At 39.9% G+C, this 17500-nt stretch overlaps 1 protein-coding gene across 5 annotated transcripts in view; it reads left to right on the top strand.

Moving 5' to 3' along the window:
- cntn1a (contactin 1a) overlaps positions 1–17500 on the top strand; it is a 62599-nt gene that overhangs the window by 12719 nt on the left and 32380 nt on the right. For 3 of the 5 annotated variants that reach the window (XM_081355915.1, XM_081355918.1, XM_081355919.1), the window contains exons 2-3: positions 10738–10847; positions 16151–16189. In XM_081355915.1, coding sequence (XP_081212041.1) covers positions 10781–10847; positions 16151–16189 — 106 coding nt within the window. In that variant the 5' untranslated portion in view covers positions 10738–10780. Of the gene's footprint in view, positions 1–2649; positions 2672–4743; positions 4946–10737; positions 10848–16150; positions 16190–17500 lie in introns of those variants that run through there. The other 2 variants (XM_081355917.1, XM_081355916.1) reach the window with 2 other exon arrangements.

Below are 17500 nucleotides of genomic sequence, written 5' to 3'. Positions count from 1 at the left end.
GCCGACAGCGATGTGCTTCTTCAGTCTGGAGTTTGATCAGGTTCATATGATCAGTGTGTGTGTGAATGTAAATGTTTGATCAGGTTCACATGATCAGTGTGTGTGTGAATGTAAATCTGTAAGCGATCGTTCTCCACATCGCTTCGGTGATTTCAGCTCATGCTAATATGGCTATTTTAAGTAAAAATCACACTCAGTTAGTCTATAGAGAAGTTTTAACAGTAACATATAATGCTTCTTTTGTTTAGTAGTTCAAACTCTGAAGTGAAGGATTGTTTGAAACATCTGGAGGAGGTCTTATTTCAAGCTTTTTTCTCTGTATTCTGTGTTTATTCACTCCGTCCCTTGGGGAATCTTGCTTAACAGACGCTAATCTATAGATTAATTAATCACTGAGCAGAATAAGAGGGAACAGCACAGAAGAAACACCCAGAATGCATCAGGATTGTGACAGTTTACAGTGTAGTTTAAGTTTACAGTGTTCCTGTCGCTCTGATGTGTGTATACCAGTGAAGTTCCCATCGTCGCTTCTGTTTCTCCTGAGAAAAACACCTGAGGAATCTCACATGTTTCTGCTGATACTGCAGTACAAATTAAAGGGGTATTATTATTATAAGTCTTGATTTTGTTGTTGGGGTGTACTAGAATGTGCTTTCATGCTTGATTGTTCAAAAAACACATATTTTACATTATTACGGCTCCTCTCTCCCCAGTCTGTCCCGAACGCGTTCAGTTCCGGTTTTGATGAAGCCCCTCCTTCCGAAACACAAAATGTGCTGTGATTGGTCAGCTGGCCCAGTGTGTTGTGATTGGCAGAGCTTAGCGTGTGTTCGGGAAATGTCCCAACCCTCCGTAACCGAGAGATCTTCTCTAGTGTAAATAAAGGATGGCTGCAATTTCAAACCCGATTCAGACCCTGACAATGTTAACGAACAAGAGGATCATCCAGAACGTTTTTTTATTCACAGACTTTGCAAGCACCGTTTTCACAGGATGTTTCAGAGTGTTGTGTTTTTCTTTGTACAATATAGGTACAATATTGTCTATTTATCATGATATTTGTCGGAAAACTATGGTAATACAAACAGTAATCAATCACAAAAACATAGTTAATTTACGGGCGGTGAACAGTCTTAGAGAAGCTAAACACTACAAAGGCAAAGCTTTGCCATTCAATTAGGCTACATCATAGCATAAAGCTACATAAAGCTTATAATTGGAACTGTTTATAGAAAACACAACTACAAATAATAAGACATACTTACAAGTTGTGATCCACAAACAACAGATTGTCCTGGAAAAAAAAGAAACTGCTCCATTTCAGGAGAAGCTTTTGTGCGTATAGCCTTCATCGTGGTTCTGGAAGCTTCTTCATCAAATGTGCCGCGCACAGACAAACATCGGGATTATCATGTTCAGGAACAGTGTTTAAAATACATTTGAACCATTCTTAAACAAATGAGTTGTGGAAATACATCGTCTCTTTGACAGCAGCAGCTCAAACAGGCCTCGTCTGCTATTCTGCATATTCCGTGGGCCGGGATTATTTAAATGAGGAACATTATGACTTCAAGGAAATCCAAACGAACCGTTCGTTGTAGTTCTTGGAAAGTGGATTTTTAAAATAAAATATCTCCGTTTGGATTGGACTTTGAGCTTTGTAACCTTGCAGATCTTTTTTGTGCTCAAACAGCAAAATTACACACTAACTAAAGTTGAAAAAGTGAAAAAGCATAATAGGACCCCTTTGACAATATTTGTATTATTAATAATAATAACATATTTGTAACAATACTTTTCTATAAAATGTAATATATTTTAAGTTACATTAATATTATTTTAACAATATTTACAATTTTTAAACTAATTTAATTTGAGTGACAATATTATTAATTTTATTTGTAACAATATTTTAGTTTTAGTACAATTTTAATGTAATTTATATTATTATTAATATTAATATTATGTTAATTATATTTTACATTTAAATGTACATTATTAACATTATTTTTATAAAATTTTAATTTAATATAAATAATAATGAAATGCATCTCACTGTCTAAATTCATCAGTTTTTGGTAGATTTCAGATCAGACACACATTAATGCTGATGATCTCAAAATGATTTATTGAACATCATGAAATACGCAAGTCAGATATCTCAATATGTACTGGCATTTCTCATTAGATTTAGAAGAGATGTTTGTATTTGTTCATTTCACACACAGTGCAGCAGAGAGAATGTGTTGAGACAGAAGTGTGAGCAGTACATGTGATTTATGCCCGGTTTCACAGACAAGGCTTAAGCATGTTTGAGCTGTTTGTTTTGTCTCCAGATGCACACCAGTAATGTTCTTCTCTAAGGCACGTTTAAAAAACTACTTAAATGGTCTAATCCTGGCTTAATATAAGCTCTGTCTGTGGAACCAGGCCATTGAGACTCCATTTAAACTCTGATGTGTGATTGTTCAGATTCATGAAGTCTGGATGGGTGAATGGCTCTTTCTGTCGTACAGTGGCGCATCTGTGTGTGTCAGACGCCAGTGACAGTCACGGCGCCCTGAAGAACGACCTATTGTTGAGATGATGCTTAATTCCTCAAGGACACACTTCACCACGTCTGACTCTCTCACTCTACGACCAACACCAGCTGAAGACACATGACATGCGTGTGCGTATTTAAACCTGTGTTTGTCTGCTAGAGAGTCTCGTGAGGAGAAAGTTAGTTATTTATGTTTAACTTTATATCTCCTTAAATAATGTACATTCAGCAATATTCTTTACTATATAGCAAATCTCAACTGCCTGATTCGATTCAAGTTTATTGCAGAGCTTTTTACAATACAGTCTTTACAGAAAAGGGTTGTTACTCTTCAGTAACTAGTGTGTCAGTAATGAGTGTGTCTGCAACGATGTGTCAGAGTAATGAGTGTGTCAGTAATGAGTGTGTCAGTAACTAGTGTGTCAGAGTAACGAGTGTGTGTCAGTAACTAGTGTGTCAGAGTAACAAGTGTGTGTCAGAGTAACGAGTGTGTGTCAGTAACTAGTGTGTCAGTAATGAGTGTGTCTGTAACTAGTGTGTCAGAGTAACAAGTGTGTGTCAGAGTAACGAGTGTGTGTCAGTAACTAGTGTGTCAGTAACTAGTGTGTCAGAGTAACGAGTGTGTGTCAGAGTAACGAGTGTGTGTCAGTAACTAGTGTGTCAGTAATGAGTGTGTCTGTAACGATGTGTCAGAGTAACGAGTGTGTGTCAGAGTAACGAGTGTGTGTCAGAGTAACGAGTGTGTCAGTAAAGAGTGTGTGTCAGAGTAACGAGTGTGTCAGTAACGAGTGTGTGTCAGAGTAACGAGTGTGTGTCAGTAACTAGTGTGTCAGTAATGAGTGTGTCTGTAACGATGTGTCAGAGTAACGAGTGTGTGTCAGAGTAACGAGTGTGTGTCAGAGTAACGAGTGTGTCAGTAACGAGTGTGTCAGAGTAACGAGTGTGTCAGAGTAACGAGTGTGTGTCAGAGTAACGAGTGTGTCAGAGTAACGAGTGTGTCAGAGTAACGAGTGTGTCAGAGTAACGAGTGTGTGTCAGAGTAACGAGTGTGTGTCAGAGTAACGAGTGTGTCAGTAACGAGTGTGTGTCAGAGTAACGAGTGTGTGTCAGAGTAACGAGTGTGTCAGTAACGAGTGTGTCAGAGTAACGAGTGTGTCAGAGTAACGAGTGTGTGTCAGAGTAACGAGTGTGTCAGAGTAACGAGTGTGTCAGAGTAACAAGTGTGTCAGAGTAACGAGTGTGTGTCAGAGTAACGAGTGTGTCAGAGTAACGAGTGTGTCAGAGTAACGAGTGTGTCAGAGTAACGAGTGTGTGTCAGAGTAACGAGTGTGTCAGTAACGAGTGTGTGTCAGAGTAACGAGTGTGTGTCAGAGTAACGAGTGTGTCAGTAACGAGTGTGTGTCAGAGTAACGAGTGTGTGTCAGAGTAACGAGTGTGTCAGTAACGAGTGTGTGTCAGAGTAACGAGTGTGTGTCAGAGTAACGAGTGTGTGTCAGAGTAACGAGTGTGTGTCAGAGTAACGAGTGTGTGTCAGAGTAACGAGTGTGTCAGAGTAACGAGTGTGTCAGAGTAACGAGTGTGTGTCAGAGTAACGAGTGTGTGTCAGAGTAACGAGTGTGTGTCAGAGTAACGAGTGTGTCAGTAACGAGTGTGTCCGAGTAACGAGTGTGTGTCAGAGTAACGAGTGTGTGTCAGAGTAACGAGTGTGTCAGTAACGAGTGTGGGCTTCTAAGTATTCATACACTGTATGATTGTTTGTCTCATCATTAAATGTAACTGTTATCATCCAGCTGTACTCTGATAAATGTGAATATAAGGCATGAAGACATTAAGATATTATAAACATTAGCATTCCTGTAAAGCTGCTTTGAAACAGTATATATTGTGAAGTGCTGTACAAATACATTTAACTTGATTTGATAACTAGATCTTCTCTTACTAATTAAAACAGCTAGAGTGTTTATACAGTAGCCTATCAGAAGATATAGTACAAATCTAATCAAGAATAGATGCCGTTTATTCATGTTTTGTGCAATTATGGTGATGGCAGTGTTTGCTCATGGTGTGTGTGTGTGTGTGTGTGTGTGTGTGTGTGTCTCCTTGACCCTCTGTGCTGATGAAATGTGAGAGTTCATTAATGTCATGTTTTGGTGTGTGTGTGTCCAGTGATGTACAATAAGGCAGTGTTTGAGCTGAAGGCTGAGGACCCTGATCGCTCAGTGACTCAGAGAACATGCTGGAATATTGAGATATCGAGCTGAAGTCAAACACTGCCGTCTCTTCATGACGATCTCTGTTTTCTGCACATTCCGAATGTGATGATAAATCTGGCTCTATAAAATGAAAATCACTTCATCCTCCCAGGATTCCCAGCTTTCCTTCCTTCTTTTCTTCTTGTTGATGGTGAGTCTTTGGACAGAAGCATCACTGTGTTTAATGTGTGCTATAGTTTAGATGTGGTGTATTAGATATGTGTTAATGTTCACCTGGAGTGATCCTGGATGATTCGGTGATGTTTCGTCTGTCGTGTTCGTTCAGAGCGACGATGAAAGCCGTGACCCAAATCTGCAGCTCTCTGAAAGACGCTGAACACAATACAGCAAAACGCCTCAAACGCTCAGGCTAATGGGTCAGTTTGAGCGGGAACTAGGACACGCTGATACTTCATGCCTTCCTTGGGGATCGAACCCGTGACCTTGATTCAATTCAGTTCATAGAACCACATAAAACAGACACATTTGCAATCGAAACCCCTTCATGAGAGTTCTCACATAGCGGTAGACAGATGTGATTTTAGCCTAACTCTGAAAGTAGCTAGTGATCTAGTAGAGAGGGGGAGATCGTTCTGAAGTTCTGGACCTGCTCGTGAGAAAGCTCTATCGCTCTTATGTTTGTATTTGGACACAGAAGAAGCTGATGATCTCCAGGATCTGGAGTATATACTGACAACATGTTGGACATGGACATATGTGCCTGATTGTAAAGAGCCTTAAGAACAAGTACGAGAATCTTATTGAAATTGACCGTTTGCAAAAGCCACGCCCCCTAGTTATTGTTACTACGCCCGTCAAACAATTGAGAAACAGACACATGGCTGGATTGAGCTCCTTAGTAATGCAGCAGACATATCCTCCAGAGCACGACAGAAAGGGCTGCAATATGCAGTGGAGGGATATGTTCAAAATGTTAAAATAAGCAAAGACGGGAATATTACAACAGTCGAGGCCAGTGCTTGAAGTAGGGGAAAAAAGGTAACTGACGCAGAAATCTGAGTATCATCCACGTAACCATGAAATGCCAAATGGTATTTTCGGAAAATAGATCAGCAGGGCCGGCCCGCGGCATAGGCGGTATAGGCAAATGCTAAGGGCGCCACTCATCCATAGGGGCGCCAGAATGAGTGAATTGTGATTTTTTTTTTTTTTTACATATATATATTTTTTTTATAATAGGCTACTATTTTAAAACCATTAATTCGAAATACTACCAAATAAAGCAAAAAAAAAAAAAAAGTCCGGCTCTTCAATCTTCCCCCGCCCATCGAGTGCTTGAAGTACGTCAGAAACAGAGCGCGTGCGCGATCAGTTGCTGGTAATTTGTTGTGTAGCGTGCCCGATGCCGCATCCAATGTAGACAGCACTGCTTTTGTTAACACCATGATTAACACACAGCTCGTAGAAACGGGCCTGGCAGCTCGCGAAAGTTCTAGACACGGTGAAAGTTTCCTGATTGTGACGGAAGTCCGAATTTACATGACACATTATAAATGAGCATAGTTTGCGATAGATACAGTGCCAAAAAGAAGAGAAGAGGATAAAGACAGAGGTAAAGAAAGTGATGTAGTGAATGAACAATTTATTGCATAGGAATAAGATACTATAATTTCATGGCAGTTATTTTTACCTTAAACTTAATGTTAGCAGTTGTTCTGAGTTCTGAGTCCCCAGACTGTGATTTTGTAACAATCATATCAGTTTTAGGACGCATTTTTTATTATCACTTTTTTATTAATGTTTTACTCTACAGTTGTGCAGTTTTAGGGGGATACAGTACAGGCCAAAAGTTTGGAAACATTACTATTTTTAATGTTTTTGAAAGAAGTTTCTTCTGCTCATCAAGCCTGCATTTATTTGATCAAAAATACAGAAAAAAATGTAATATTGTGATATATTATTACAATTAAAAATAATTTGTTTTCAATTTATTGTACTTTAAATTATCATTTATTTCTGTGATGCAAAGCTGAATTTTCAGCATCATTACTCCATTCTTCAGTGTCACATGTGACATCCGGTCTATCACATGATCCTTTAGAAATCATTCTAATATGATGATTTATTATGAGCGTTGGAAACAGTTCTGCTGTAATGTGTGTGTGTGTATATATATATATATATATATATATATATATATATATATATATATATATATATATATATATATGCATATATATATGCATATATATATATATGCTAAATCATGAAAACAATGACAGGGTGAAATGGGCTGTGATGCATGGGGCGCCAGGTAAAATCTTGCCTAGGGCAGCAAATTGGTCAGGGCCGGCCCTGTAGATCAGAGTTAATATAACGGAGCAAGGACCGACCCTTGTGGGATCTTACTTGATCTCAGTCCATATGGTGGACCATGATATTTTAATTGAGTGTTTAGAAAAGTGGGTTGATCTGAAGGACAATGTCCTGAAATGGGTTCAATCCTACAGGACATTGCCCTTCAGACCAAACCAGTTTTCTAAACACTTAATTAAAATCTCATGGTCCACCATATGGAAAGCAGCTCTGAGATCAAGTAAGATCAACATGACATTTTCTCCATTGTCCACTGATAGAAAGATGTCATTAACAGCTTGAGCAACACTGTCCCAGTGCTATCGCATGACTCTAGTCCTGACTGAAGAGGCTCAACTATTCAAATCAATGTAATATAAGTTTGTAATCATTTAAAAACCACTTATGAAATATGATTTTCGAAAGACAAGCCCAGTTCTTTAACGGTAGAGGATGAAGTTACAGTACATCCTTCTATATGCAAATTATATTCTCAGAGATTCTGTGCATGGGTTTGTGGTCCGAAAAGTAATACATCAGTCTTATCTGAATTTAATAGAAAAATATTACAAGTCATCCAATATTTTATATCTTTAACACACTCTGTTAACTTGGATAATTCAGATATGATGTTGATGTGTCAAAGCCTGACTGTGTTTTACCCATCATGCACCTGAGTGCTGGAGTTGCTGATCGAGTCCCGTCGCTCACAGCAGGGTTTCTCTTCAGCGTCCCACAGTTAATCTGATCTCTCCTGATCTCCGATACGCCCCGTCCAGGGACAGTGAGCTCGAGATCTGGGACACACACACACACACACACACACACACTGGGCTGTGATTCTGAGGCCTCGTGGGACGCCAGACGGGAATGATGATGTGTTTCAGGGTGTCACTGCGGTGTTACTGTGCTTTACAGCGCTGCACGATTAATCACATGTAATCGCACTTAAACCTGTTTGGCTTATCACGATTATGAAATCGCAAATGCTGTGATTATTAGTTATGTGCAGCGTGTCAGTGACGTACGGCTCAGTAAACACTGCATCTCAAAGCACTGAGTTTGAGTCGCTTATAATGTGCATTTGAAAAAGCAACACGCGTCAAACATCTCTCCAAACATGAGACGCATTTATAAACCTCTTGTCCAACAAAAGACGACATTTAATAACACGCTTTTCCTCCAGACTCACTTCATGAGGACAGCTGAGCTCCTCCTTCTGTGAGATGATGAGCTTCTGACACAGAATAAGAAGAAATGAAGCCCTCGTGGTTTAGTGAATGTGGAGAGAATACTGTAGAGTTTGTGCAGCTCATCATCACATCAGTCTTTGTGGTTGAACTTTAATCTAACGTAGAATTCCCTCGTGGAAATAAGTGCATTTAACCGTATTGAATGAGCACTTCAGATCTAAAAAATGTATTTCTAAAATACTTTGTTTGCGGATAATATATTAATCAAATAAAAGGCACTTTAAGAGAGTCCCTTGTATGACTGTTTCTTAACTTGACCCTTGACCCCTGTGTGTACAGTAGTGTGTGTTTGTGCTGTAAAGGCTCAACATTAGCATGCGTGTCTGGAGAATCATGAATGCGTCTATTCTGTGGCGGTGACGTGATGATCTGGATGACGATGTCACGTCCAGCGCTGACTGTCTGTAGTCTCGAGTGTGTGTGTGTGTGTGTGTGTGTGTGTGACCGATAATAATTCCTGACCTCATGTATTGGTGTGTTTTCCTCAGCTAAGCGTTTCTCATTGATCTGCTGGTTCCTGCCTGTTCAATGCTGTTATTATTCAGCTGAAATTGGCTGTTTATTCTTTGAGTTTGAACACAAAGCACTTGAACACGCTGAATCAACACACAAACAACATTGAGCTTCAGATGAAGGTCATCAGCTCCTGGTGTGGGTCGTGACGTCTGGAGACGAGCGTTTATGAGCCACGAGTCAGTGTTAATTCAGCACAAACATCAAACTGCAGGGATCAAGGACACATTAAACTGACCGAAAGACATTTATAATGTTACTAAAGATTCTACTTCAAATAAACGCTGTTCTTTTGAACTTTCTATTCATCAAAGAATCCAGAAGAATAAATGTATCAGTTTCTATGTGTGTGTATATATATATATATATATATATATATATATATATATATATTCCTCGACTGTCTTTTCCACAGTCTTCACCCAACCCCCCCACCCCGACTCCTCACTCCCAATTATTCCTATCCCAGCCATGGATATGGGGAGTCCTCTGGATTCGGGCCACCTTCTCCCGGACAGCTAATTATTCTAATTATAATCGAATTATTTGTGTGAACTCGAGAAATGAATGTCAGTGAGTTTCAATGTTGTTTGGTTCCAAATCTTGCAGGTTTAAGTGACATGAGGGCAAGTAAATAATCTGGTGTGTGTTTGTGTGTGTGTGTGTGTGTGTGTGTGTGTGTGTGTGTGTGTGTGTGTGTGTGTGTGTGTGTGTGTGTGTGTGTGTGTTGTCAGTGCACAGATCTCCATCCGCCTCTAATGGAATCATCAGCGACTCCATCAGGAAGCAGAAACAATCCGCTGGAATAATGTGGAAAGATGTGATGATTCCGGAGCCAGTGATGGATGCATGTTTGTGCATAAACAATCAATAGTGTGATGTCATTTACTGATATTACGTTACATTGACAACTAAACACAATGTACCGTGGTATTCTCTGTAGATACCACAGTATATCTCTGCTTGAGCTCGTCACAGTTAATGGATTCTGGCACTGATCCGTTTGCGTCTCCATAATACTGAGAGCCAGTCTGAGAGCGAGCGTGATGTTATTGAGATCTCTATACGAGACACACACGAGATCATAAGAAACATCGGACATGTCATGTCTGTAGGAGAAACAGTTGAGATGTGAAGGAGATCATGTGTGACTCTCTCTCTCTCTCTCTGTTCTTCTCACTCATAATTTCCCTTTCATTCAGTTCATGTGCAAATCCGCATTGAAAGCAGCTTGTGTGTGTCATTGTGAGGAGATTTGAATATTAAACAGCTGATTATCATGATCATGTGACCGTCTGCTGCAGAAATGTACCATAATACAGGTCATTATTTTCTCCACACTGGTTTGGGTGGTTGATCAGTTGAGCTACTAACCAGCTGAGAGGTCAGTCTGGTTAAGGCTATAGTTTAGATCAGTGGTTTTTAAAAATAGAAAAAATTTAAAGAAAAACTGAAAAAATCTGAAAAAAAGAAGAAGAAAAAACACTGTAAAACATGAAGTTTAAATCGGGTTATCAAAAGAGAAAGGAGAGAGGGGAAGAAAGCTGCAGGAGGAATAACTTCTAGTTATTCTTTGTGTTTCGTCTTCATACTACTGTGAGCCAATCAGAGAGCGATTGAGACATTATTGAGATCATCAGAAACATCTGAAGTCTCTGTGTGGTGCCACACTCCTGTGTGTGTAGGATATGGTTTAGTTTTATTGAATCTAAAGTGGGTTTCTATACATGACAATATGTAGCTGCCTTTCCAGTTCTAGGATTCATATATGAGAGTCTGTGGCTGAGATGGTGCAGATCAGGAGGAATCTGCTCTATATCAGGCGCGCTGCTCATCTCATTATCCGTGTTTCTCTCCTCAGGGAATCCCAGCAGCTCCTGATGTCTGAAGATCTGATTTAAGCCATGATCCCTGGAGCCATGAGCCGCACGGCCCTCGTCCTGCTGATCGCCACCTCTCTCCGCTCTCGCTGTGAGTAACAATACTATAACCTTCCTCTCGCTGTGAGTAACAATACTATAACCTTCCTCTCGCTGTGAGTAACAATACTATAACCTTCCTCTCTCTGTGAGTATACAATACTATAACCTTCCTCTCGCTGTGAGTAACAATACTATAACCTTCCTCTCGCTGTGAGTAACAATACTATAACCTTCCTCTCGCTGTGAGTAACAATACTATAACCTTCCTCTCTCTGTGAGTAACAATACTATAACCTTCCTCTCGCTGTGAGTAACAATACTATAACCTTCCTCTCGCTGTGAGTAACAATACTATAACCTTCCTCTCTCTGTGAGTATACAATACTATAACCTTCCTCTCGCTGTGAGTAACAATACTATAACCTTCCTCTCGCTGTGAGTAACAATACTATAACCTTCCTCTCGCTGTGAGTAACAATACTATAACCTTCCTCTCTCTGTGAGTAACAATACTATAACCTTCCTCTCGCTGTGAGTAACAATACTATAACCTTCCTCTCACTGTGAGTAACAATACTATAACCTTCCTCTCGCTGTGAGTAACAATACTATAACCTTCCTCTCTCTGTGAGTATACAATACTATAACCTTCCTCTCTCTGTGAGTATACAATACTATAACCTTCCTCTCTCTGTGAGTATACAATACTATAACCTTCCTCTAGCTGTGAGTATACGACAATACTATAACCTTCCTCTCGCTGTGAGTAACAATACTATAACCTTCCTCTAGCTGTGAGTAACAATACTATAACCTTCCTCTCGCTGTGAGTAACAATACTATAACCTTCCTCTAGCTGTGAGTAACAATACTATAACCTTCCTCTCACTGTGAGTAACAATACTATAACCTTCCTCTCTCTGTGAGTAACAATACTATAACCTTCCTCTCGCTGTGAGTAACAATACTATAACCTTCCTCTCGCTGTGAGTAACAATACTATAACCTTCCTCTCACTGTGAGTATACGACAATACTATAACCTTCCTCTCGCTGTGAGTAACAATACTATAACCTTCCTCTCACTGTGAGTATACGACAATACTATAACCTTCCTCTGGCTGTGAGTAACAATACTATAACCTTCTTCTCACTGTGAGTATACGACAATACTATAACCTTCCTCTCGCTGTGAGTAACAATACTATAACCTTCCTCTCGCTGTGAGTAACAATACTATAACCTTCCTCTCACTGTGAGTATACGACAATACTATAACCTTCCTCTCACTGTGAGTATACGACAATACTATGACCTTCCTCTCACTGTGAGTATACGACAATACTATAACCTTCCTCTCACTGTGAGTAACAATACTATAACCTTCCTCTGGCTGTGAGTAACAATACTATAACCTTCCTCTCACTGTTAGTATACGACAATACTATAACCTTCCTCTCACTGTGAGTAACAATACTATAACCTTCCTCTCACTGTGAGTATACGACAATACTATAACCTTCCTCTCGCTGTGAGTAACAATACTATAACCTTCCTCTCGCTGTGAGTAACAATACAATAACCTTCCTCTCACTGTGAGTATACGACAATACTATAACCTTCCTCTGGCTGTGAGTAACAATACTATAACCTTCCTCTCACTGTGAGTATACGACAATACTATAACCTTCCTCTCACTGTGAGTAACAATACTATAACCTTCCTCTGGCTGTGAGTAACAATACTATAACCTTCCTCTCACTGTTAGTATACGACAATACTATAACCTTCCTCTCACTGTGAGTATACGACAATACTATAACCTTCCTCTGGCTGTGAGTAACAATACTATAACCTTCCTCTCACTGTGAGTATACGACAATACTATAACCTTCCTCTGGCTGTGAGTAACAATACTATAACCTTCCTCTCACTGTGAGTATACGACAATACTATAACCTTCCTCTCACTGTGAGTATACGACAATACTATAACCTTCCTCTCGCTGTGAGTAACAATACTATAACCTTCCTCTCGCTGTGAGTAACAATACTATAACCTTCCTCTCGCTGTGAGTAACAATACTATAACCTTCCTCTCGCTGTGAGTAACAATACTATAACCCCTCTCACTGTGAGTATACGACAATACTATAACCTTCCTCTCGCTGTGAGTATACGACAATACTATAACCTTCCTCTCGCTGTGAGTATACGACAATACTATAACCTTCCTCTCGCTGTGAGTATAAGACAATACTATAACCTTCCTCTCACTGTGAGTATAAGACAATACTATAACCTTCCTCTCGCTGTGAGTATACGACAATACTATAACCTTCCTCTCGCTGTGAGTATACGACAATACTATAACCTTCCTCTCACTGTGAGTATACGACAATACTATAACCTTCCTCTCGCTGTGAGTATACGACAATACTATAACCTTCCTCTCACTGTGAGTATACGACAATACTATAACCTTCCTCTCGCTGTGAGTATACGACAATACTATAACCTTCCTCTCGCTGTGAGTATACGACAATACTATAACCTTCCTCTCGCTGTGAGTATACAACAATACTATAACCTTCCTCTCGCTGTGAGTATATGACAATACTATAACCTTCCTCTCGCTTTGAGTATACGACAATACTATAACCTTCCTCTCGCTGTGAGTATACGACAATACTATAACCTTCCTCTCACTGTGAGTATACGACAATACTATAACCTTCCTCTAGCTGTGAGTATACGACAATACTATAACCTTCCTCTCGCTGTGAGTATACGACAATACTATAACCTTCCTCTCACTGTGAGTATACGACAATACTATAACCTTCCTCTCATTGTGAGTATACAACAATACTATAACCTTCCTCTCGCTGTGAGTATACGACAATACTATAACCTTCCTCTCGCTGTGAGTATACGACAATACTATAACCTTCCTCTCACTGTGAGTATACGACAATACTATAACCTTCCTCTCGCTGTGAGTATACGACAATACTATAACCTTCCTCTCGCTGTGAGTATACGACAATACTATAACCTTCCTCTCGCTGTGAGTATACAACAATACTATAACCTTCCTCTCGCTGTGAGTATACGACAATACTATAACCTTCCTCTCGCTTTGAGTATACGACAATACTATAACCTTCCTCTCGCTGTGAGTATACGACAATACTATAACCTTCCTCTCACTGTGAGTATACGACAATACTATAACCTTCCTCTAGCTGTGAGTATACGACAATACTATAACCTTCCTCTCGCTGTGAGTATACGACAATACTATAACCTTCCTCTCACTGTGAGTATACGACAATACTATAACCTTCCTCTCATTGTGAGTATACAATAATACTATAACCTTCCTCTCGCTGTGAGTATACGACAATACTATAACCTTCCTCTCGCTGTGAGTATACGACAATACTATAACCTTCCTCTCACTGTGAGTATACGACAATACTATAACCTTCCTCTAGCTGTGAGTATACGACAATACTATAACCTTCCTCTCGCTGTGAGTATACGACAATACTATAACCTTCCTCTCACTGTGAGTATACGACAATACTATAACCTTCCTCTCACTGTGAGTATACGACAATACTATAACCTTCCTCTCATTGTGAGTATACGACAATACTATAACCTTCCTCTAGCTGTGAGTATACGACAATACTATAACCTTCCTCTCACTGTGAGTATACGACAATACTATAACCTTCCTCTAGCTGTGAGTATACGACAATACTATAACCTTCCTCTCACTGTGAGTATACGACAATACTATAACCTTCCTCTCGCTGTGAGTATACGACAACACTATAACCTTCCTCTCACTGTGAGTATACGACAATACTATAACCTTCCTCTCGCTGTGAGTATACGACAATACTATAAACTTCCTCTCACTGTGAGTATACGACAATACTATAACCTTCCTCTCACTGTGAGTATACGACAATACTATAACCTTCCTCTCACTGTGAGTATACGACAATACTATAACCTTCCTCTCACTGTGAGTATACGACAATACTATAACCTTCCTCTCGCTGTGAGTATACGACAATACTATAACCTTCCTCTCACTGTGAGTATACGACAATACTATAACCTTCCTCTCACTGTGAGTATACGACAATACTATAACCTTCCTCTAGCTGTGAGTATACGACAATACTATAACCTTCCTCTCGCTGTGAGTATACGACAATACTATAACCTTCCTCTCACTGTGAGTATACGACAATACTATAACCTTCCTCTCACTGTGAGTATACGACAATACTATAACCTTCCTCTCACTGTGAGTATACGACAATACTATAACCTTCCTCTCGCTGTGAGTATACGACAATACTATAACCTTCCTCTCACTGTGAGTAACAATACTATAACCTTCCTCTCGCTGTGAGTATACGACAATACTATAACCTTCCTCTCGCTGTGAGTATACGACAATACTATAACCTTCCTCTCACTGTGAGTATACGACAATACTATAACCTTCCTCTCGCTGTGAGTATACGACAATACTATAACCTTCCTCTCGCTGTGAGTAACAATACTATAACCTTCCTCTCACTGTGAGTATACGACAATACTATAACCTTCCTCTAGCTGTGAGTATACGACAATACTATAACCTTCCTCTAGCTGTGAGTATACGACAATACTATAACCTTCCTCTCGCTGTGAGTAACAATACTATAACCTTCCTCTCACTGTGAGTATACGACAATACTATAACCTTCCTCTAGCTGTGAGTATACGACAATACTATAACCTTCCTCTCACTGTGAGTATACGACAATACTATAACCTTCCTCTCTCTGTGAGTAACAATACTATAACCTTCCTCTCGCTGTGAGTAACAATACTATAACCTTCCTCTCGCTGTGAGTAACAATACTATAACCTTCCTCTCGCTGTGAGTATACGACAATACTATAACCTTCCTCTCTCTGTGAGTAACAATACTATAACCTTCCTCTAGCTGTGAGTATACGACAATACTATAACCTTCCTCTCACTGTGAGTATACGACTGAAACCTGCTGAATCAGATCTGCTGTTGTCCTGTGTTACTGCAAACGGTCAGTGATCAGAGGACATCAGCTCCAATCAGCCGCTGTCTCACACACACATCAGCTCCCATCAGCCACTATCTCACACACACATCAGCAGTCGCTGCTTTATAAAGAGACACAGAGAGGATCTGCACGAAGACTCCTGCTTAATCAGACTTAATGCTCAATTAGGATTCAGTCTTCCAAAGATAATGAAAATAAGATAATGGAGATAAAATGATTATTGTGTTTTGTGTTTCAGTTTGCTCGGTGTGTGCCGATTTCCAAGGAGTCTTTGGAGGTGAGTTCAGCCGTCCATCTTAAAGGGGAACTATGCAGTGTTTTTTTTAGCTTAATTTACCTTAACTGAACAGCTTCGGAGTCATTGGAATGGTTATATGACTATTTCCGGGTTGAATGGTGGCCGTCTCGTTTCCCCCAGCGCCTGTGAGCGGAAAAACCACACTTGCAACTTTGGGCCGCCGGCCTCAGCGTCAGGAAGTATCGTGTGATATCAGGTCTCGCGATGTAATGAATTGCTTTACGGCACTGCACACATACACTTAAATGCTAGCCTTCTGTGTATCATACATACCTCAGTGGACATGGCTCTGTGCGTTCGCCGGCTTCTTTGGAAACAAATGCACATGACCAGAGGGGGGAGAGTCGCCAACGAGTTTAGACGACAGTGTTGTCAAATATCTATTCCGAAGCTGTAGGGGGAGCTCTGTAGAGAAACCCGCAAGAAAACAGCGAAGAAATTGCCAAAACTGCATAGCACCGCTTTAAAGAACTGTTTGTTTCCGCTGTGATTTACTGAGGTTTATTTAAGTTGACATCATCCCAAAATATGATATCCATCACATTACTTATTATGTTTCGACAAACTGTGGTTGCTGGAAACCTATTGCGTCCTGGTTTGGAGACACTGTGAGACGATAGGACATCGTGACGAGAATCTGCTCTGTGTTCAGGGAAGATCTCACAGACGTTACAGGGATTCAGGGCTGTAATAAAGAAGCAGGGCATTGTGGGGGAGCAGGAGATTAATCAGATGACAGGGTGTCATCTAGAAATTTCCATTTCCAGGGCCTGACCGGCTGCACCCGTTCACCATCAGAGCCTCGGGAGCCCGCGAGCTCTCCAGACGTTTAGTGATTCCTGGAGAGACTTTGATCTGTGTGTGTTTCATCCGCGCGACTGCATGCGGTTTACAGAACACACACACAGAGCTCAGCGTCAATCAAACACTCTAATACTGTAATATCACTGATGCCGTAGTATAGTTCATATTTTGAATTAATTTCTATTTGCATAAGTTGCTTTCATATATATATATATATTTATGTGTATGTATATATTACTTTATATAATACTTTTTTAAATTGTATAGTATAATTGGAGTAAAAAAATAATAATAATTGGGACAGGGGTTGCTTAATTTGCATTAAGAAATAATGTCACGTTGAAAATTCTTATATAAATGTATGTTTTTCTTTGTTTTGATGAGTCTGGCCTCATTAATTCATGTTTGGTCACATACGCGGTTGTTTTAGAAGGTTCTGCATGATAACCCAGGCTGTTTTAAATCAGTAAACAGGAACAGACCCGT

The sequence above is a fragment of the Scardinius erythrophthalmus genome (genome assembly GCF_964197995.2).
Source record: "Scardinius erythrophthalmus genome assembly, chromosome: 24".
Lineage (NCBI taxonomy): Eukaryota > Metazoa > Chordata > Actinopteri > Cypriniformes > Leuciscidae > Scardinius > Scardinius erythrophthalmus.
The sequence above is the reverse complement of the archived record's forward strand: the minus strand, read 5'-3'. Positions and strand labels throughout refer to the sequence as shown.